Source organism: Bos indicus x Bos taurus, chromosome 19, assembly GCF_003369695.1.
Source record: "Bos indicus x Bos taurus breed Angus x Brahman F1 hybrid chromosome 19, Bos_hybrid_MaternalHap_v2.0, whole genome shotgun sequence".
Classification (NCBI taxonomy): domain Eukaryota; kingdom Metazoa; phylum Chordata; class Mammalia; order Artiodactyla; family Bovidae; genus Bos; species Bos indicus x Bos taurus.
In genome coordinates, this window is record NC_040094.1 from 34,692,155 (window position 1) to 34,716,264 (window position 24,110).

A 24,110-nucleotide genomic window follows, 5' to 3' on the forward strand; every position below is an offset into this window, starting at 1 on the left:
ATGCTATTACGGTGTCCACCACCACCCGGTGGAAAGGAAGTGTCCTAGGGGGTTGGGTGGGAAGTATTTAGACCTTCTCCTTTGACCCAGCAACCACTTCCCCACCACACATCAATGGAAGCTCCACAGAAGACAGCAGATCCATTCAGATGTGCCTATGGGCTAAACCTCAAAATCCCCAAAAGTGAATTATTCCTGTGTCTCTCACACCCTCCTCCTAACTCCTCTGGTTTTGGCATCTCTCTCTCTTTCTCGACAGCACCATTTTCCCAATCACTCTCTTCATATAGCGCCTTGAATTTATTTCTCCCTTTACAGGAAGGAAGTTAAATTTTTTACTAGATAGTCCAAAAAATAATTAATGAAGACATTTATCACATTTCTAGAAGGAAAATCTCTACCCTGGAAAATGTGCTAATTCCCTCCCAGAGGACTGCAATTTCACTGAAATTCAAATTGGACTTTTGAAAACCAAAAAAAAGTAACTCAAATACTCATTTGAAAGAATAAACAAGAAAAATTTTAAAAATTACAATGAAGAAAACTTGATTTGCCAGATATTAAGTACTGTAGGGCTACAACAATTTAAGTCATACAATCAATGAACAGAATACTGAGAGCAGCAAATACATCCGAGATACACTGCATCTAACATGAGACAAAAAAAGGCAAATCCAGACCAGTGAGGAAAAGAAATCTTGTTCAGTAAATGCTGTTGGAATAATTGGCAAGTATTCTAAATACATTTTCCTATGTCATATGTTAAAGTACATTCCAAATGGATTAAAGACATAAATATTAAAAAGTGGGAACATGAAACCCCAAAACATCTGACCTTTGGGAAGGAAAAATACTTCTAAGACTAGAAACAATGTAAGAAATCACAACAGAAAAAATAAATCTGCTTCCTAACAGTCTTAGACTTCTATATTTCAAAAAAAACCCTGAATAACTGAATACTCTACGAAAAAAAATGGACAAACTATCTGTAAGGGAAATGGATTGGTAGTGTTAACATACCAGAAAAGAAACAAAAAACTATTTAAAACTCTAATAGAAAATTGAGAAAAGAGAGGAACAGACAAATCACAGGAAAAAAATGACCAATAAATATATGAAATTCAATAGATATGCAAATTAAAACAATGAAATACTTTTTTTGCCTAGTTAGGGAAAATCATTTAGGATCATATTGACACTGGCAAGGCTACCATGAGAACAATACTTTCTGACACAACTGTATTTTATAACTCTTCCAAAAAGAACACAGAAGACGCTTACAAATCAAGAGGTTTACAAATGATCTTATATTTTGGCCAAGTAAATCTTGAATATTCACTGGAAGGACTGATGCTGAAGCTGAAGCTCCAATGTTTTGGCCACCTGATGCGAAGAACTGACTCACTGGAAAAGACCCTGATGTTGGACAAGATTGAAGGCAGGAGGAGAAGGGGACGACAGAGAATGAGATGGTTGGATGGCATCACCAACTCGATGGACATGAGTTTGAGCAAGGTCTGGGAGTTGGTGATGGACAGGGAAGCCTGGTGCGCTACAGTCCATGGGGGTCACAAAGAGTCGGACATGACTGAGCGACTGAGAAATATCTATCTAGAATTTGGCCTAAGGACATATTCAGAAACTTAAACACAGACTTATGTATTTGAATTGTTTAAAATAGAGAAAGAAAAATACTGGATTCAACAATAGGAAGACCAAAAATACTATAGTAATACATACAATAGACTACTACAGAGATGTTAAGAAAATTCAGGAATATTCAGTGATCTAAAGAAGCCCTATGATACTCTTAAAGAAATCATGATATGAACCTGAATACACAATATGGTTTAACTATGTGAAAGTCCGTGTAAAAAAGGCTCAGTAACCACGCCTCACAGAAATGTCAAGCGTTGTGATCTCCAAGTGGCAGGATTATGAGTCATTTTTATTTTCTGGGTGTGTTTCTTTAGTTTTTTCATTTCTATAAAATGAGCACATATTACTTATGCAATCAGACAAAATACTTATAGTAAAGAAACCACCGCGACAGCCGCACTGACTCCCCTCTCCTCCCCAGACACCTTCTAGACCTGTTGTCACAGGAAGTGCACTGTCCTTTCACACATATTTGTCCACCAGCCCTTCTTAACGCTCCAGCAACATCAAAGATCTAACTAGTCCTCAACTGCTGCTGAATTCTCGCACAGCTCCACCTCTTGGCAGGTGCTTTTTCTTCTGCCGAAAAGCCCTCTCCGCCCCCAGCAAAGGCCTCTTCAACCTGTAAGACTCCCTTGAAGGACCCTCTTCAAACCCTTCCCCAGAGCTCCCAGGAGAAATGCTGCCTCCTGGTGTGGGTTCCGCACCCCTTGGCTCAGGGCAGCCCTGTGGAGGAAGCACGTTAGCATCAGGCTGACCACATGTCAACCTCCTCTCTGTGGCAGCCTGAGTGATGCCCTGGGACGTGGGAACATGTTACCTGGCAAAGGGGCTCTGCGGAAGTGATTGAATTAAGGGTCCTGACTTGAGATTATCATGGATGGTCTGAGAGTGAAGTGAAAACGAGAGTCACTCAGTCGTGTCTAACTCTCTGCAACCCCGTGAACTATACAGTCCATGGAATTCTCCAGGCCTGAATATTGGAGTAGGTAGCCTTTCCCTTCTCCAGGGGATCTTCCCAACCCAGGGATTGAACCCAATACCAGCTGAGCCACACGGGAAGCCCAATGTCTAGGGGGCTCAATATAATCACAAAGGTCTCATAAGAGGGAGGCAGGAGAGTCAAAGACAGGAAAAGGATGATGTGACCAAAGAGCCAGAGGTTGGAGGATGAACACTGAAGATGGAGGAAAACTGCAGGCGACCTTTAGAAGCTAGAAAAGGCAAGGAAATAGATTTGCCCTGAAAACACCAGAAGGAAAGGAGCCTGGCCAGCACCTCGATTTTAAAAGTCTAACTCTAGAACTGTAGGGAAGTAAAGCTGTGCTCTTTCAAGCCAGTAAGTGTGTGGATTTGTTAGAGCAGCAACACGAAACTAATACACACCTGACTACACTGAAAGCACCTCAGGGCAGGCTCAGGAGGGGATGGGAGGTGGGGTCAGGAAGGCAGAGCACGCACTGTGACAACACCTGAAGATAAATGAAACGTTGTCTACCTCAAGGAAAATGACAGAAAAAAAAGCTAGAAAAATGAGAGGCAGGAGGAGAAAGAGAAGGAGAAGGGGTCAACATTCACCACAACATTAACGGTTATTGCTAATTATACAGTCATTAACATTTTTTGAGAACTCATTCCCTTCCAGGCATTGTTGTAAGAACATTACCTTGTTCTGAGAATTCCTTTGTGTGTGCGTGTGTGCTAAGTTGCTTCAGTCCTGTCCGACTCTTTGAGACCCCATGGACTGTAGCCTGCTAGGCTCCTCTGTCCGTGGGACTTCCCAGGCAAGAATACTGGAGTGGATTGCCATGCCCTCCTCCAGGGGATCTTCCTAATCCAGGGATCAAACCCGAGTCTATTATGTCTCCTGCATTAGCAGGCAGGTTATTTATCACTAGGGCCACGTGGGAAGCCCAAGAATTCCTTTAAGGAGTGCTATTATATTATCCCCATTTCATAGAGAAGGAAAACAAAAAATGAAGCAAGTGGCGCAGGACTGCCCAGCTGGTGAACAGGGAAGCCAGGATAAGAATGCAGGAATTCTCCTCCAGAGCCAGTGCTGGTAAATATTAAGAAGAAACAGCGGATACACTGAGAGACCTGTAGGAATCTGTACATTTGCATGAGCCACAAGGACTAAAAATAGTTTAAATAGGGCTGAACTTATTAAAGGACTATTCACTATTCGATGTGCCAAGCTTGGGGCTTCTGTTTCTGCACGGTCTGATTCACACCTGCACAAACACCCGATGGCCAGATGCAGAAGGGGCATCTGAAGGCTGTGGGGACACTGCCTGGGGTCTATCCTTCCTAGCCTCCGACCCTTTCTCTCAGCCCTGCCCTGTCTGTATGCCATGTCCATCAGTCGAGAGTACACTCTCTACACAAGGACCTGTGCTGACAGTGGTCAGACAAGTCCCAGGACCTGTAAGAAGCATTCTTCTTGGTGAGGAAAACTGGTGGAAGGGAGGTAGGTGACCAGAGGCCAGAGGCAGCACTGACACAGCACTGACCTTCCAGGAGCAAATCGGTCATGGTTCCTAGACAGGAGGCAAGGCCAGTGGAGTAAACACAGCTTTGCAAAGTCTCCCATTCATGTTTTCAGTAAGACGTGAAAGAAAAACACCTTCATCAAAGGGGAAAACTCGGCATCAGGAAAGACTGCTTTCAGATGCTAAACATGGATGCACGGCAGTCAGTCCACAAGTCAGAAGACCAAATAAGGAAACTAACTCAGAATTCTGAGAAAAGGGGGATGATGTGAACACAAGTGTTTTAAAATTAAGAGATATGGAGGAAGATCAGAAAGACCCAACATAGGTGTGGTAGTTAAAGCCAGATGGCAGAAGACAGCCAAGAAGAAGTTTACCCTGAGATATGAACAGGGTGAGCCAGCCTCAGGCATCACCAGCTACAAGGACCACCGGTGTGCCGCCAAGTGCTGCAGACCCATGGCAAGAGCAGAGGTGGAGGTAGGTGCCCAGGAATGAACAGGCTGATCTGGGAGCTCCCTCATCTTCTCAGGGGCTCCAGGCAGGGGTGCAGCGTCCACAGCAAAGGTGCCAGGCTGACCTGGAGGACGGGGTGGGGGCCACGAGATGGGGAGGAGGGGAGGCCCTGGGCCAGAACAAACCAACCCTGCTTCCTCACTGCCACCCCCGTGGATGGGTCCTCCACTCCAGCTGGTTCTCTCAGCCATCTGGGTGCAGACAGCTCAATTCTGCCCTACCTACCTGGACTTAACCCAGGATCCACAGGTTAAGGACTCTGTCCCCAAGATCACCCCCACTCCCAAGGCGCTGTCACAAGTCCCAGGTTGTCACCTGTACTTCTGACCAACTGGGTATAAGCCCTGGGGGGTCCCACAGCCCCCATCCCAGCTCTGATAACTAACTTCTAAGATGGCTCACACACTCAGCAGTTTCCTGCCGAGATCACTAGTTTATTGTGGACGACACAACTCACAACAGTTGCATGGGAGAGACACCCCATCCAGGCCACACCCTCTAGCACCTTGATGCCCCTGGAGACCCAGCAGCTCCGCATCCCAGGGTGAGGAGTCTATGGAGGTTCTGAGAATCACTGGCTACTGGTGGTGAAACCCCCTCAAGCCCCTCCACCCCAGGGATCCCGCTGGGACTGAGGGTCCCTCTGACTCCTAGTTGTTTCCTCTGCCACCAGCCCAGCCCCCAAGTCACCATATCACCCTAAACTCTGGTGCAGTAGAAACAGCTCATCACGAATAAGAAAAGACCTCCTCAACCTATCACTCAGAAATCCCAGGCATGCATTTTGGGACCTCTGCGCTGGAAACGGGGGCCAGCTGTCCGTTTTTTACTCTCTTGGGACGTCACCAGGCCTGTCACTCTACAGGACAAGCAATGACCTGCCTCCCCAGCTGGCTGCAGGCACACATGTCCCAGGGGAACAGAGTGAGTCAGGCCCTGCACTCACCACCCGAGTCAGCCAGGCCCTGTGCGGGCAGGACCTGTGGTCAGTGTGGAGCCAACTCCCTGAAAGGGAACTCTTTATGGAAGAAAACACTGGGTGACTCTTGGGCTGCTTTCAGGACATAAGCGTGCTGCCTCAGGGCAGCATTTGTAAAGGAAATGAAAGACTGCTGGAGAACCCAGGAAACAGTCTCCCTGAGGTCATCCCTGGCTGAGGAAGGATACACAAAGGTCTGCCCCCCATCTCAATGCAGGACTTGTGCGAGGATGTCCCAGCTCCAGCTCCCTCGGGACTGATGGACAGATGGATAGCGGCTGTGACTGCATCACACCCCATGCACTCCCTCACAGGTACTGTTCTCACAGGGACCCACCCCAGAAACCTGCTGCCCACAAATCTCTGACCAGATCAAGGCCAGTTTCCCCAGGAAGCAACCAGAATAATCCATAACCTCATGATACATGTGTAGTATATTCGTTTAATTATTTTATCTTAAAATAATCTTTCTTAGGGCATCCCAGGTATCTTAATGGCAAAGAATCTGCCTGCCAATACAGGAGAGGCGGGTTCAATCCGAGGATTGGGAAGATCCCCTGAAGGAGGAAATGGCAACCCACTCCATTAAGATTATTGTATCTTAAAATAATCTTTCTTATTTATCTTATTTCAATAAGTCTATTTTATCAAAAAAAAACTGAAATCAAAAACTCAACTGCCAAGAGATCCACACAGATAAAAAGATGTCAGAAAGGAGCCAGAGTGAGCGAGGGAAACAGCACGTGTAGTGCTCAGGCCCCAGCCTGTAACATCCAGATGTGCCGTGAGAGAAGGAGGCTGGTCCTCCAGTCAGCACTTCCACACAGACGAGATCAGCACACACACAGCTCTGCACTCAGCTTTGTTCATCCCCTCTACATGGCAGGCTTCTCCACCTTGGATGTGATCCTGACCCGTCTGTCTGAGCGATGTCAGGCGCTATCCAGTGAATTCAATCACCACGATTACTGAACCACTCCTTCTGTTTAGACGCCGGCACTGTGAGGACGTGACCCAGTGACACCTGTGACAGAATCAGATAGGGGTGTTGACTAAATGTCTACTGTCAACATTTGTGGGCCTAGACTAATTTTTCTAAATTTGGTTTCCAGGCACTGCTCCTGGTACATATACAATGGAGTGGGGCAGCTTCACAGATAAAAGTGACCACACGGCTCTTGAGGATAACATAACCCACTCCATGCTACACAAACATCCCTAGAGTCTAAATAGAAACTTCTTTGGAAAAAAAAAAAGAAAAGAAACTTCTTTGGGAGTAATGGTCAAAGCTGACCACTTCACCTAAATATGAAATGAAACAGAAACCTCTAGGTCAGTCGGCAGTCTGCATTCTTTTCATGCCAGGGCAAAGGCTAGACTTGTATTTTACTTATTGTTTCCCAGAGTAGCTCATACACCCTTATTTGGAAGTTTCCCTTTCTGGCCTGCAAATGGGGACAAAAAAAGTACCCTAGAAACACAAAATGCAAGCTTTCCATGGAATCCTGCACTCTTAAAAGGTGGAAGGGACATCATGGAGACAGTCCAGGCCCTCATTTCACCAACGTGAAAACCCACTGAGGTCAAGCGAGGACCAATGGACCTCCGGTGTCTGTCTCTGAATCCAGGGCTTTGTCTCTCATCCTGACTGATGACTGAGAAAAGATGCAGTTTATTTCACTTGATCTGTGTGTAACCAACCTCTGGGAAGTCTCTCCCTGCCTCGTGCCCACTCCAGTCTCATTTCTAAACCCTCACATCTGATCCAACAGCCTCACCGGGGAGAGGGGATTAGAATCCTCTCATAGAGGGACAACTCACATGACATCAGTGGCCCCCACAGACCATGTCCCCATGTTCCGTCTGCCCTTTCTGCTCCTCCGTCTCACCCCGCCCCCTGGCGCCCAGCCACCTAAACCTCTCCTCTCTCACCTCCTCCAAGGTTGGCCCTGCTCCGTCCTCTCGTCCTGTCATGGAAAGAAGCCCAAATTTCTCTACTTCTCCGAAAGCCTGGCCGTGGGAGGCGTTCAGCAGCCAGACAAAGAATCTCACCCCCAGGGAGAAGGGAACCTGCCCGGGCTGGAGGGGAAAGGTCCCTCTGGGGAAGTGACATCCCATCCCTGGGAAGGAGCTGGGGCCTGGGAGGATGAGGAGTGGGTTGAAGGTATTGTTTATCTTCCACATGGTGGCACTTTTGAGAGTTAGGTAACAGGAATAAACCAGCTGGTGACAGGAGTGAAAGGGGCGATGGCAGACAGATTTACAGCACAACCGCAGTGGGATGGCTGTGAACCCTTTAGAGGAGCACTCCAGGAACAGGGCAAGGACAAGAGGGAGGAGGGTCATGGGACACAGAAGACACACCTGACTCAGGAAGGGCATGTGACACACAGGGGCGCCCTGATAGCTGGCTAAGCTCACCTGCCAGCCCTTCAGCCTCATGAGATGGTGTCATTAACAGGAAGAGATGCCCAGAGATGCTAATACACATAGCTGTGCTCCAAACGTCACACTCTTCCACTTTTAAAAGAAGCACCTCTGGTTTAGACACACCTGGCAGTTCTGGTTACTGGTTTCCAGGCGCGTGGGCACAGATAGGCGGCAACAGATAAGTGGGGGGGAGGGCGGTCTGTAATGTGAGCAGCATATGACCCCATGTAGACTGACCACAACTTTTGAGAAGCCCCAGGGCACCCCCCAGAGTCAAGGCTGGTGACAGATTTGACAAGGACAGTGATGACCTGAGTAAACAAAAACAGCATGCTGGTCAGACTTTCAGGATGATTTTGTATCTGAAATGGTTAGTGTAAGGCTCTGTATTCCAGAATTTATTACAAGGAAGAGGTCATTTTAATATACTGCTGGTGCTGTTAAGTCGCTTCAGTTGTGTCCGACTCTGTGCGACCCCATGGACAGCAGCCCACCAGGCTCCTCTGTACACGGGATTCTCCAGGGAAGAACACTGGAGTGGGTTGCCATTTCCTTCTCCATTTTAATGTACAGATTACATTAAAATGGAATCACTGTTATCCATTCATTTGCATTTTTTCTTTTTTTAATCACCTACAATGACTGATTGAAAGTCCCCACCAAGGCATAAAGCACAAAAGCAGAAAGCCACAGAAGATTAGATGTCAGGGAAGTTGTGAGGGGCACACACAAACACAACACACACAAAGGCACACAGTCCCCCCACGTTGTTAACCTGCACAAAGACACCATTCTACCACATCTCTGGTCCAGCTTGCAAGCATGTCATTCCAAACAACTGTGGCACACTGTAATGTTCTCAGATTGAAATGAGAGCAGAAGAGACCAAAATATAACTATAAACAGATAATTTTCCTAACAGTTCAATGCCCACATGAGCCTGTGAATAGGCTCTCTGTTTATCTGTTTATAAATCAGAAGAGAAGGTTAGACTGCTGATAATTTAACCTTCCAAGTTTTTTCATTTTGTTTTTAACGTGGCTGCCGCGGCCAGAGAGAAAAGCAGGACCAATTAGAGGAAGGAGATGAATTCTCTGGCAGATAAAACAAAGGGGATTTTCAAGGGCTCTGGAGGTGGCTGGCACTGGTTTCTTGCTGAATGGAGTTTCAGGTCAAAACTTAAAACTTTACTTTCCAGGTTGATCGTAACCCCTAATCTTAACGCTCATCTGTAATTAGGTTTAATTTGGAACAAGCAGCTGGAGATGAGGGAGGACAAAGAGTGAAGAAGAAAAGACTAGTTTTTCTAGAGAAACAGAGCAAGGGTTTTTTAAATGAGCAGAAGCAGAAGGGCACTGGAAAGAAAGCTTTTATGAATAGATCAGAGTTATGACCTGGGGGTGGTCTGGTGACAGGCAGAGAAGGAGAGCGTGGGTGAGGGGTGATGACCTCAGCTCCTGCAGGGAGTCCCCAGCCCAGGATATCGGGGTTATCTCTCTAGTGGCCTGGAATGCGGAAAACTCTGTGAAACAAGCTTTTCTGAATTTCATAACATTAAATGATTGTTTTAATCTCACTTTTAAATATTTGGCCAACCACATTAATTTTGAAATATCAAACCTACTGTCTCTCAAGAATTCAAAAATTCCCTGGTAATACAAGGGACAGCTGCCATCAAGGTCTTCGTAAGGACATGCTGAAACCTTCGAAATTCTCCGTTGTTTTAATGCTGCTTCTATGATAACACTATTCAGGCTGGTCTCAGCTAACTGGAGCCATATCAACACTTAGAGAAAGTAAAATAAGATTCAACAGACTAGAACTCTTATATCTAAAGCACATTCAGGTAACACACTCCCCACGTGAAAGCCCAGTCTCCTCTGCGCCCAAACTCTTCTCTGAATGAGAAAGTTATTTAAAAGTCTACCAAAGTCACAGAATGTTAAAGGTAGTATAAACCTTGCACACACACCTCCTTTTTTTCGTTTTTACATACAAAGCAACAAGAGACCAAGAAAAACTGTAACTGAAAGTTCACCTTTCATGTTAAAAAATTATTTTCCAAAAGGAGGATTTAGAAAAACCTGATTGAAAATTCCATTATACAGTGAAACATTTCAAATCCATCACATCACTATGCCTTAAAAGAGAAATCATAATCTCGAGAGGGAGGCCTAAGAGGCATTTTACAAAATTCAGCAACTATTTCTGACTTTAAAAATCCAAAACATACAAAGGATAATTCCTCTGTATAACAGGGTACATCCATCTCGTGATCTCGGGCGTCTAGCTCTGCATGGGAAGCTCACAGCTAATCAAAGACGGCCTCACACACCCCATTTTCCCCAGGCTTCATCCACTGTGGTCACGCTGAGAATGTGACCTTTTAATAAACTAACCCTTGTTTCTGGTGATCAATTAAAGCTACTGTTCTACACACATCTACAAACACACATGCATGCATATATATGCACGTTCAAACATATAGGAATACACATATGTATTGCCAAGCCGGTTACTGCATTCTCACTAGTTCTAACAGTTTTTCAGTTGATCTTCTTAACTATTCTAACAGGAGATTTACAGTCTCTACACGTGCATGCCAAATCGCCTCAGTCACATCCAACTCTTTGCGACCCCATGGACTATAGCCAGCCAGGCTCCCATGTCCTTGGGATTCTCCAGGCAAAAATACTGGAGTGGGTTGTCATTCCCTCCTCCAGGGGATCTTCCCAACCCAGGGATTGAATCCAGGTCTCTTATGTCTCCTGCACTGGCAAGTGGGTTCTACCACTATTGCCACCTAGGAAGGCCACAGTCTATAAATAATGCTAATTTTGACTCATTTTTAAAATAAACATTAAAAAAAAATCTTACTGCCTTGGCTAGTCTATCTGAAAACAATATCCTCTGTGGGCACCTGTTTTTTCCTGACCTCTGCAGGAGTGTTTTTAGTTTCCTGTTAAACGTGGTGTATGCGGCTTTCAGACCATTTTATTATCTTTGAAAGAATCCATTCATTCCTATTAACTGTTTATGAGGTAGATGTTAAGTGTTATTAAATGCACTACTGATATATACAGTAAGATGAATTTCTTCTCTTTAAATGTACCGATGTTGTAAATTTATATAATAATATTATTGCATTTTGGAATAAACCATTTTTTTTGTAACCAGTGAGTGTAATATTTTGAAAAGGCCTCACTGGAGTAAATGTAGCTTATCTTTCAGTCAGGACGTGTGCACTGCCACACTGTCCCCTGGCTTTCTTTCCCCTCTGTCTCTGAAAGGCTTTAGTATCAGGAACAGTGTTAATAGTATTAGCTCTGCCTCTGTTAAAATAAACTGCAGAGTCCTCCATCTTTTGTCTTCTGGAGTGTTTTTCAAGTTTCTATTATTTGAGTATCACCTTTACAATTTTTGGAGACGGAAATGTCAACCCTCTCCAGTATTCTTGACTGGACAAGAGGACCTTGGTGGGCTACAGTCCATGGGATCACAAAGAGTCGGACATGACTGGGTGACTAACACTTTACAATTTTGGCTATATTTGTATTTACCTGTCCTATTACCTGGGGCTTCCCTGGTAGCTCAGCAGTAAAGAACCCACCTGCCAATGCAGGACACCTGGGTTTGATCCCTGAATCAGGAAGATCCTCTGGAGAGGGAACTGGCAACCCACTCTAGTATTCTTGCCTGGGAAATCCCAGACAGAGGAGCCTGGTGGGCTACAGTCCATGGGGTCGCAGAATCAGACATGACTGAGCCACTGAGCACGCACGTCCTATTACATCTTTAATATTTTTGTGCATAAACTAAATGTTAACTCATTTTTTAAAAAACCTAATCTTGTCCTAAGCAACATAGACTCAATGAACTACTTACAATTTTTCTAGCACAGCTTAATTTAATTACTAAAATAAGAACTAGCCATCAGTATATACCCTAAACCATTATATGCACCCTCTGTCAGATCAGATTAGATCAGATCAGATCAGTCGCTCAGTCGTGTCCGACTCTTTGCGACCCCATGAATCGCAGCACGCCAGGCCTCCTTGTCCATCACCAACTCCCGGAGTTCACTGAGACTCACATCCATCGAGTCAGTGATGCCATCCAGCCATCTTATCCTCTGTTGTCCCCTTCTCCTCTTGCCCCCAATCCCTCCCCGCATCAGAGTCTTTTCCAATGAGTCAACTCTTCGCATGAGGTGGCCAAAGTACTGGAGTTTCAGCTTTAGCATCATTCCTTCCAAAGAAATCCCAGGGCTGATAATGCATTAATAATCTTTAGGAAACGATGCATTTGACGACTTTAAATAGCACAGAAATCTATTTTTCTGATCTTTGAAAAACTCTGCATATTAACATCATCTGAGTTCAGGATTCTTTCTGAAGTTTTTTCCTTAAGTCACTTTGTGATGTCTTCCAATATTCTGCCCAAGTGTTTCACTACTTCGTGAATTTAGCAGTTTCTTTCTCCTAGGAAATTTCATCAAAATTTTTTATTTTTATTCTATTTTTTTAAACCACCACATCTCTGATTACATACATTCTTGTATTGCTTATTTGGAGTACTTGTGGGTTTTGTTTTTTTTTTCTTAGTTTAACTACAGCTTTATCTAGTTCCTTGTTTTAACAAAGGGTCTATTCTTATATGTTTCAATTCTAGTGATTTTTTTTTCTTTTTTTTTGTTCTTTCATATATTCATTTAACAAATACTGAGTGTGAACCATGTGCCAGGTCACGGGCCAGGTGATGAGGATAGAAGCAAGGAAACAGATGCTGTCAAAATTGACTTCATTATTTCCGCCCCTTTTTAAAAAACTCCCTCCTGGACTTCCCTGGTGGTACAGTGGACAAGAATCCGCCTGCCAATGTAGGACACAGGGGTTTGATCCCTGGTCTAGGAAGATCTCACAGGCCAAGGAGCAACTAAGCCCGTGCACCACGACTACTGAGCCCGTGCACTGCATCTACTGAAGCCCTCGAGCCTAGAGCCCGTGCTCCACCACGAGAGGCCACCGCAACGAGGAGCCCGAGCACCGCAGCAAAGAGCAGCCCCCACTCTCCACAACTAGAGAAAGTCCGCGCGTAGCAACAAAGACCCAGCGCAGCCAAAACTAAATAAATTAACATATATACATAAAATTCCCTCCTGTTTTCCCAGATTTCTTTTGTCCTTTACTTTCTAATTTTCTATGTCTAGTACTTACTGCATTTATGATAAAAGCTTTTAGAGAACTAAACTAGCTTGCTATTTGTAACTATATAAAGTATTTCACTATTATTTTTCTAAATGATCCATAATCATAGTTTTCAGATCCTATTTGGGTCAAAATTTCCAAACAGCTTTCTTTATATATAATTGATAGATAACATTACACTCGTTTCAGGTTTACAACATAACGATGTATGGATATTTGTATACACTGTAAAGCGATCACCACAATAAGCATGGTTACCATCGGTCACAGTGCAGTTATAAAATGATTCACCCCCAGCCACTTTCAAACATGCAATACAGTACAGTTAGCTACAGCCACACCATGCTGTATCAAGATGGGTTAACTGTTTAAAATTTCAATTTCTACTCCTACAGTTTTACTGCATTGTGACCGGTAAAATTTCCCTTAAGAGACTGTAATAAGGTTTTCTTTCTGGTCTAGAAGAGATCAATGTTTTAACCATTTCACGAACACACACACTGAAGTCTCTCATTTCACATGTGAGTTTTTTCAGGCAGTTTTAATAGCTTTTGCATTTAATTACTTCCACGGTTTGTCTAGTTAGTGTACTCATTTTGTAACTGCTACTTTTTCTTCTTGAATTGTATTCTTATCAATACTGAAAGTCCAGTCTGATTTAAGGTGCTTTGTGGTGTGTATCTTTAACTGATACGATTGTTTCAGTAGTCAAAGGCATGAGAGACAGATAGCCGCAATTAAATCACATTTTCTTCACTATCAAGACAGATACTGCTTTACTACACAGAAAGTTTAAGAATAGCAGGCAGTGTTCTATCAAGTCAAAGGTCTTCTGAGTCATACAGGAAAATGGTTACATATTTTAAGTGCCAAAGAAGTGCAAACCCTCATCAAGTGATATGGCTGTTAGAACAGAGGTCTCAGACACCTATCAGGAGCTCCAAGAGCAAATGTAGTTTGAATTTAAGGGACATGGGCATCATGACCACTTTCTTCTTCAAGTTCTGGAGTCGGTGTCACAAAGAGATTACCAGGATTTTGAACCTAGAATTCTTTGCCCAGGGAAACTATCAGTAAGGCTGAAGGCAAAAGAGAGAGATCATCACATCAAGGGTGAGACACAGCATCACGCATGGATGATCTTTGTATGGGTGCAAATCCAGCTGCTCCAGACTGTGCCCCAATCGCAGCAAAAGGTGCTCAGCTGGTACGGTGTCAGGTAAGAATCCTGTTCCTGCCGGAAATCTCTGTTGGTTAAAAAACCTCATCAAACTGAGAACGCAACCCCAAAATTATATGGGATAAAATTCCAATACCAGTTATTATTTGGAATAAAGCATGTAAGTAAACATCTTTTAATTCAAGAAAGGTTTAGAATCAAGTAGAGAAGTAGTATAAATGAACAAGTAGCAATAGAATTATAAATTAAGAAATACCTGTATTTTGGAGCTATTTTAATGTTTAAGAGAACTGAATCTTCCAAGAATTACAGAGCAGCCTCATGATTCTAATTTAAAGTGTGTAATTGACAGTGTGCATTTACACACACACACACACAAGAGAGACTGTGTGAATGTTTAGGGATGTATATAAGGACTTAAGAATCACTATATTTTTAAGAATAATTACACATGAGCACAGCACACACAAAGACTTATAAGAACTGGACTTGATGTTGAACTTGAAAGCTTTCTTTAGAACTAGATTTTTATTATTCACAACTTTAACCAACTTAATTTTAAAAATCAAACTACCATCTGAATATTATGCTTTTATGCAGCTTATATATTTTGTTTTCTGTGTTAATCCAGAGGAGGCTCTTTTTCTAAGTAAGTTTAACCCATTTATTATACTAACAGATATATCTAATATTCTCACCTTTTTTTATTATGTGTTATCACTGATCTTTAACATATACATCTTTTTTTTTTTTTTAATTCTAAAAGGCTGCATTTTCCAAGTATGTCTCTCAGGACACTAGTTTCACTCTAAAATTCTTCTATGGAACAAAATACATCTGAGAAAAATACATGCTATATTCTCCTCTTTGTGAATGCTGTCAAAACTCTGATGAATCCCTGAAATCTAAAACTAAGGACAAGGCAGCCCATTAATTTGCTCAAGCCCACCAACCAACTCCACTTCCTTTCCCCGTAACTCAAAACTCTGAACTGCTATGAGTAAGATAAAACAAAGCACAAAAAGATATTTTGGAAATAGAAAATATAATTGATGAAAATTTCAAAGTCAATAAGAAAAGCTGGAAGAAAAAGGTGAGCATGGAGATGATAGAATATATAAAACTTCAGCGCCAGACAGAATCACAGGAAATGCTCCAGCCAGAGAAAAGGGAACGTACGAAACGAGAAAAAGGCTTCAAGAAGCAGGGAGCTCACCTGAGAGTAAAGCCAGACCAGAAGGCAACCAAGTCTGAACGGGAAATGTTAAGTCAGAAGGACAGGAATAGTCATGACTAAAGCTTACCGGGCACTTTCTGTGATGTGTGAGCCTATTCTAATCCATCATGTGCTTCAAGCTATTAACGACTGCGACAACCTTCTGAGGCAGGCTGTACTACTGTCCTCTTTCTTGGAGCTTAACTCATGTGCCCAAAGCCTCAGAGCTGCTAAGGGACAAAACTGGGAATGTGAACACAGTGTGGCTCCAGAGCCAAAACTCTTAACCGCCATGCCTTCTGTCTTTAAGAAGAAAATGAATTCTCTACAACAATCTGTAGACTTGAGAAGCCGGATTAGAGGATAAAAGCAAGTTAAGATCATTTTAGGAGTAAAAAACTATAGTGACTGTGTGCTCAGTCAGTCGTATCTGACTCTATTCGACCCCATGGACTATAGCCTGCCAGTCTCCTCTGTCCATGGAATTTTCCAGGCAAGAATACTGAAGTGAGTTGCCATTTCCTTCTCCATAGGATTTTCCCGACCCAGGGATCAAACCCACGTCTCTTCCGTCTCCTGCACTGGCAGGTGGATTCTTTACCACTGCGCCAACTTACTCCTTCTAGATTTCCTTTAATTTTTTTTTTGTCACACCACATGGCATGTGGGATCTTAATTCCCTGACCAGGGATCAAATCCAAGTCCCTTGCATTGGAAGAGCAGAGTCTTAATTAACCACTGGCCCACCTGGGAAATCCCTATTTTTTTTTTTTTCTTTTAAAGTAATATTGCCTGTCACAGATTATAAATTAAATCATGTAAGCCTGAATTTCCTTCTCTTCTACCTCTAGATGCACTACCTGGTTTTCCAGTACATGATAAATATTCGAGCCTAGTATTTTAAATGCTGACTGGTTTTCAACTTTAAGAATTAACCTACAAACACACAGAGATTTAATGATACTAATTAGGAGACAGAATGTTCTTGCTATGTAAAAGGCTGGGAAGAGGGTATGGAGCCTGTAGGGGAAATGGCAGAAGAAATGTAGAGATAGCATATCCTTCTTTACTGAGCCAAGGACACCATTTAAAGCTGGTTAGTCAAGAAATACATGTGATAAATAATAAAAGATTTCCTTAGTATTTTTGTTTTTTGAATGAAAATTTCATATAGCAAAGTTTTACAGTCAACAACTAGACACCCACAACTGTACCCCACCATTAACACTTTACTAACAATAAATTCAGAAAATTTTAGTATGGCTTGCAGGAACAGAGGAAGAGAGAAATACAGTACTAAAAATGCACTGAATTCCTCACTCTATACAACCTTCAAAACTAATAAATCAAGAAATAGTACAGACATACAAAATTATGTAGAACTATAGAGATAACCACCATTTCCTTGAAATGCATCAAAAATAAGAGGGACTGACGAAAGGACAGCTGGATGAACAGGATAAAGCAACGGAAACAGAATGTTAACTGTAGACTCTGTGGTGGGTCTACGGGTGCTAGCTATACATACCTTTCAATTTTTCTGACTAAAATTTCCTAAGAAAATATTGACACAGATGTGGTAGAGAGTGGACCTCACATCCCTGCTGGCCTCTTCATGGCACTGGCTGAGCCTCCTTCTAGCCGCTCCACACCGGGTGGAGCTGGGTGCTGGAGCCTGGTGGAGGTAGGGAGGGAGAATGCCATAGGGATGACGGGCACCCCGTCCAGGCCCAGCCCCACTAGCCCCCACAGGACCCTCATGTCCTCTCCCCTCTCCTGACCACCATCAGAGTCAGCAGAACCCGGGAGCTGGACCCAGAAGACACATTCACTAGCCTGAGCCTCTAACAACCATATGACTCTCAAAGGGCCCCACCTCACCCTGGACCGGGGCGTGAGGGGAAATCAACTTTTAATGTCTTAAGGGGCTATTCTGGGATCTGTCTTTAACCACAGTTAGCTTAACCAACAGGGAGTGGAATCTGAGGGAGTGGGGGTTGAAGCTTTGACTTTTGTGTCCTATCACTGGTATCCACTGTTTAAAAACACACGCAGATTTAAAGCAGAGAGTAAGAAGCTGTCAGTTCATGGTGACACTGGGAATGGCCTTCTAAGGTTTTAACTCTAAGTAGAAAATAAGGTTTCTTTAGCATATTGGGCACCTATGTGTGAATATAAAATGGCACCATTCCTCTGGAGCGATACAATCCCACCCTGGCCCACTCTTTATTCCCAGCTGCCTTTGAGCCGTGCACAACCTGCGTGACTATACCCAGCATCCCTCTCTGATCTGCAGGCACTGAAAACCTGGCTGGAAACTGAAGGACTGTTAACTGAGACCTTTGAGGAAGTAAGGGATGTGGTCCTTGACAGGTTCAGATTCCAGCTGCCCTTATTCACGCAGACTCTCATGTCTTTTGCTTGATTCATTTCTCTCGTCCGTCCCATAATGCCACAGTCAGTCACAGTGACTCAACTCTAAGGACTGCATCCCCACACAAAAGAATTCTTGCTACCATGGCAGACAGTTTCAAGGCTGGAAAGGTAGCCGCAGCTGAGAACCTGCCTTCTGCCTCAGGCCTGCCTGTAGAGGTTCATGGGGTGGAATGGGGATTCTGCCTCATTTACCCTCTAACAGCCCCTCCCTGTTGGAGCAACTGAGGTCTCAAGGGGGTCAGCCAGGAGGTGTGCCGCTTGGATCTCCCTCCGAGAAAGACTGTGGCTTCAGCTGCAAGGACAGGTATGAACTGACACTCCAGCAGCCAGTGCCACTGGAACTCAGCCTGGCTTTTGAGCTGAAGGCACATTTCTCCAGGAAGCCTCAGCAAGGCCTGACCCAGTGAGAGGATGAGGGCCTGGCTCTCACTGCCCGAGCAGGTCTCCTCTACCAGGCAGTCTTCTCAGGGGCTCCCTGGCAGCTGGCCGGGACCTGGTCAGACTTGCAGGTTCTCTGCCCAAAATTGCTGCTGCCTTTTCCTTTTTGGGGTGCTGCTCCAATGGCTCTCCTGGCCTGATTCAGGTTCCCACCTCTTCTTTCTCAGGCATTTTACCCTCTAATAACCCTCCTTCATTCCCAATTCTGTTTAAGAGTCTGCGCCTCAGAGGACAAAGCTGACATAGGACTGGTGTAGAAATCAGGCGTGGGTGTTGCTGTGCCTGTCTCCTCCTCACCTCCACTGCTTACCTTTGGGCCCCCTGCTCTGAGGACCCTCAAAGCACTTGCTCTGAGTCTAGTCCAATGCACCACACCTGCCAATGGGAGGCCCTGCCCTCCCAGCCTCATGCAAGGTGGTAAAGCAGATTGAGGATGTGTTAATCTTTAACAAAACTCTCATTTCCGGGATCTCATTGGTGCATTCTATAGCATTTCATCACAGCACAGAGATCACTTAAAGTTATATGCACATTTTCAGCTGACAATAGTCTAGCAAGACAGTCTTTCCTAAGACTTTCTAACTGGGTATCTTTACTTGCAGTAAATCAGACTTGAGTTCCTATACTGAAATTGTATGCACTCAGAAAAGTGCGATAAAATAAGTCACTGCCATAAAAATGTCTTTTTCATCCGCTATTCATTAGATTGCTTTGAAAAGCAAGGTCACTTAGAAACTGGAACACAAGCACCCAAATAACACTTAAAAACTAACAAGGGGCACAGTCTCTTCATAGTTTTGACACCAACAAAATAATACACAGGGCAAGTGGATATTAATGAGATGTGTTTAAAATCTTACATATTCTTTTCTTGTTTCGTCATGTCCGACTCTGCGACCCCATGGACTATGGCCCACCAGGTTCCTCTGTCCATGGGATTTCCCAGGCAAGAATACTGGAATGGGTTGCCATTTCTTCCTCCAGGGGATCTTCCAGACCCAGGGATTAAACCTGAGTTGCCTGCACTGGAAGGTGGATTCTTTACTGCTGAGCCACCAGGGAAGCCCTTGCTGCTGCTGCTGCTGCTGCTGCTGCTGCTGCTGCTGCTAAGTCGCTTCAGTCGTGTCGGACTCTGTGAGACCCCATAGACGGCAGCCCACCAGGCTCCCCCGTCCCTGGGATTCTCCAGGCAAGAACACTGGAGTGGGTTGCCATTTCCTTCTCCAATGCATGAAAGTGAAAAGTGAAAGTGAAGTTGCTCAGTCGTGTCCGACTCCTAGCGACCCCATGGACTGCAGCCCACCAGGCCCCTCCGTCCATGGGATTTTCCAGGGAAAAGTACTGGAGTGGGGTGCCATCGCCTTCTCCGAGGGAAGCCCTTACCTAATAGCTTATTGCAGGGCTGTTTAGGACACAGACAAACGTGCGTTAATTTGCAAATATTGGCTATTTTGCCCAAAGAAGGCTGGATGAGTGCTGTGCAGTTTAGAAAGTCACCCCTTCATAATCAATGCAGTAACCCCATCTCTAGTTTTTCCTCCATGGTCTCCACTTGTGGCCAAGTTTCCCATCCTGATTGTACCAGTCCAATGTACCATAGCCGCCGCCTCCCAGCCTCAAGGACACTGCCTGCCCCTGCCTAGCCTCCCTGCCCAGGTGAGTGGAGACCAGTGAACCGAGGCTAAGAGACCCAGATCTTAATGATAGCCCTGCCTCGGATTTGGGGACAAGTCACTTGGACAAGCTGGGGCAATTTCCTTATTCAAATTCAAATTTAAAAATCACCCCCTGGAAAAGAGTTTTGAGTTCTGACTCTGTCCCAGATTCACAGACCAGTCACCTGCCGGCCCCGGACTCCAGCCCGAGATGGACAATCTCCTTTCCTGGCAAGCACGCACTTGGGGACATTGAAGTAAACCGTTTGCGTGTGTGACTGGGCAGAAACATCCTATTCATCCGCAAACGCGACCCCGTGGCCAGCAGAGTCTACGTCTGCGGGAGGCCAGGCTGACCCTCAGGGCTGAGGACGAAGCCAGCCGTCTCTGAGGACCCGTGTGAGGACCGGAAGCACGGGTCCTGGGATCGGTCCCCGCTATTCTGAGTGAGCAACAGTCACCGTCCGGCCCACCGTCTGAGGGTGAGTAACAGACCTGCTGACCTCTCGCACTGTCCACTGGGCTCTGGAAAGTGTGTGACACGGGCGCGGCCGGGGCCCACATGTCCGCACGGACCTCTCCCAGCCCGGGGTCGCCCCGGGCCCTCCTCCGCCCGTCTGGCCGCCAGGTGAGCCGGCGGCGCTCCCCGGTCGCGGCGCGGGCACAGGTGAGCCTGCCACCCCCGCCGCGCATTCCAGAGGCGGGACTCACACCCGGGAACTTCGCCTTTTCGCCCCCCGGCGCCCGCGGGCAGCGCGGCCCGGCCCGGGGTGGTGGGGGAAGGGCTCCCAGCCGCGAGGGGGCGCGGCGACCCCCGGCACGCCGCACAGACCTGCTTCGGGATCCTCGGGCCGCCCCGAGTGGTTGCCCATGGCTCGGCCGCCTAGGGCAGCGGCCGGCCGGCCGCCTCAGACGGCGCGTCCACCGCGCGGCCGCTCACACCGGCTCGGGCTGACGAAGCGGCTGCGTCTGGCGGGTCCGCTCCAGTCAAAGAAAGGGCCGTCGCTTCAGTCCCAGCGGCCGCCGGCCACTCCGCGCTCGCTCATCTGCATGCAGCCCGCCCACCTCGACTCCCGCGGCCCGCGCACCCGAAGGCCCTGCCCACCTTATCTGCATGCCGCCCCTCCCTCGGCAGGCCGTCTGCCTCGACTCGGGCTGCCCCGCCCCCTTATCTGCATATCTCTCTGGGGCTCCCAGACTCTTCCTCCCCGGTGGGGGAGGGACGCGCCCGCCGCCCGACTTCCGGCCTCTAGGGGCGGCCGCTGGGAACTGCAGCTGGACACTGCGGGCTGGAAAAACCCCACTGCGGGGAGGCCGAGGCCAGGTGTCACGAGGAAGGCACAGTCCTGCGCATGAGATATCACACCATCGGGAAAAACCTGGGGTTGCATACGACAGGCGCTTCCTAAGTATTTTCTGGGTAAGTTTAGAGTTAAGTTTTGAGATAAATGAATAGACCAACAAGCAAGTTTTGAGGCGGAGGTGGTGAGGAAGACGCTTTAACAACATTCTCCACGATGAATGCTGCCACTAAAAATAAAAATGCATGCCAGTCACGAGCAGGATCTGCTCTCTGAAATGACTGAGTTACGGAAATCACCCTAAACGACTTTCCACCCTGAACGACTTTCATAGTCAGCCTTGCAGTGAAAACGCTTCAGTTCAGTTCAGTCGCTCAGTCCTGTCCGACTCTTTGCGACCCCATGAATTGCAGCACGCCAGGCCTCCCTGTCCATCACCAACTCCCGGAGTTCACCCAAACTCATGTCCATCAAGTCGGTGATGCCATCCAGCCATCTCATCCTCTGTCGTCCTCTTCTCCTCCTGCCCCCAATCCCTCCCAGCATCAGAGTCTTTTCCAATGAGTCAACTCTTCTCATGACGTGGCCAAAGTACTGGAGTTTCAGCTTCATCATCATTCCTTCCAATGAACACCCAGGACCAATCTCCTTCAGAATGGACTGGTTGGATCTCCTTGCAGTCCAAGGGACTCTCAAGAGTCTTCTCCAACACCACAGTTCAAAAGCATCAATTCTTTGGCGCTCAGCTTTCTTCACAGTCCAACTCTCACATCCATACATGACCACTGGAAAAACCATAGCCTTGACTAGACGGACCGTTGTTGGCAAAGTAATGTCTCTGCTTTTGAATATGCTCTCTAGGTTGGTCATAACTTTCCTTCCAAGGAGTAAGCGTCTTTTAATTTCATGGCTGCAGTCACCATCTGCAGTGATTTTGGAGCCCCCAAAAATAAAGTCTGACACTGTTTCCACTGTTTCCCCATCGATTTCCCATGAAGTGATGGGACCAGATGCCATGATCTTCGTTTTCTGAATGTTGAGCTTTAAGCCAACTTTTTCACTCTCCACTTTCACTTTCATCAAGAGGCTTTTTAGTTCCTCTTCACTTTCTGCCATAAGGGTGGTGTCATCTGCATATCTGAGGTTACTGATATTTCTCCCGGCAATCTTGATTCCAGCTTGTGCTTCTTCCAGCCCAGCGTTTCTCATGATGTGCTCTGCATATAAGTTAAATAAGCCGGGTGACAATATACAGCCTTGACGTACTCCTTTTCCTATTTGGAACCAGTCTGTTGTTCCATGTCCAGTTCTAACTGTTGCTTCCTGACCTGCATATAGGTTTCTCAAGAGGCAGGTCAGGGGGTCTGGTATTCCCATCTCTTTCACAATTTTCCACAGTTTATTGTGATCCACACAGTCAAAGGCTTTGGCATAGTCTATAAAGCAGAGATAGATGTTTTTTCTGGAACTCTCTTGCTTTTTTGATAATCCAGCGGATGTTGGCAACTTGATCTCTGGTTCCTCTGCCTTTTCTAAAACCAGCTTGAACATCTGGAAGTTCACAGTTCACGTACTGCTGAAGCCTGGCTTGGAGAATTTTGAGCATTACTTTACTAGCATGTGAGATGAGTGCAATTGTGCGGTAGTTTGAGCATTCTTTGGCATTGCCTTTCTTTGGGATTGGAATGAAAAACTGACCTTTTCCAGTCCTGTGGCCACTGCTGAGTTTTCCAAATTTGCTGGCATATGGAGTGCAGCACTTACACAGCCTCATCTTTCAGGATTTGAAATAGCTCAACTGGAATTCCATCACCTCCACTAGCTTTGCTCGTAGTGATGCTTTCTAAGGCCCACTTGACTTCACATTCCAGGATGTCTGACTCTAGGTCAGTGATCACACCATCGTGATTATCTTGGTCGTGAAGATCTTTTTTGTACAGTTCTTCTATGTTTTCTTGCCACTTCTTCTTAATATCTTCTGCTTCTGTTAGGTCCATACCATTTCTGTCCTTTATCGAGCCCATCTTTGCATGAAATATTCCCTTGGTATCTCTAATTTTCTTGAAGAGATCTCTAGTCTTTCCCATTCTGTTGTTTTCCTCTATTTCTTTGCATTGATCGCTGAGGAAGGCTTTCTCATCTCTCCTTGCTATTCTTTGGAACTCTGCATTCAGATGCTTATATCTTTCCTTTTCTCCTTTGCTTTTCGCTTCTCTTCTTTTCACAGCTATTTGTAAGGCCTCCCCAGACAGCCATTTTGCTTTTTTGCATTTCTTTTCCATGAAGCAGAAGATATTAAGAAGAGGTGGCAAGAATACACAGAAGAACTGTACAAAAAAGATCTCACGACCAAGATAATCATGATGCTGTGATCACTGACCTAGAACCAGACATCCTGGAATGTGAAGTCAAGTGAGCCTTAGAAAGCATCACTACAAACAAAGCTAGTGGAGGTGATGGAATTCCAGTCGAGTTATTTCAAATCCTGAAAGATGAGGCTGTGAAAGTGCTGCACTCCATATGCCAGCAAATTTGGAAAACTCAGCAGTGGCCACAGGACTGGAAAAGGTCGAACTTGCTAATTCTTGCAGTGAAAATACA

The 24,110-nt window shown here is 45.5% G+C and overlaps 1 protein-coding gene across 12 annotated transcripts in view; it reads right to left on the reverse strand.

The window, feature by feature from the left end:
* Window positions 1-24,110, reverse strand: part of SPECC1 (sperm antigen with calponin homology and coiled-coil domains 1) — a 242,274-nt gene that overhangs the window by 133,965 nt on the left and 84,199 nt on the right. Inside the window, exon 1 of one of the 12 annotated variants that reach the window (XM_027519446.1) lies at window positions 21,041-21,257. The exons of 10 other annotated variants lie outside the window; for them this stretch is intronic. In XM_027519446.1, the coding sequence (XP_027375247.1) occupies window positions 21,041-21,080 (40 nt within the window). In that variant the 5' untranslated portion in view covers window positions 21,081-21,257. Of the gene's footprint in view, window positions 1-21,040; window positions 21,258-24,110 lie in introns of those variants that run through there. One more of the 12 variants, XM_027519450.1, reaches the window with a different exon arrangement.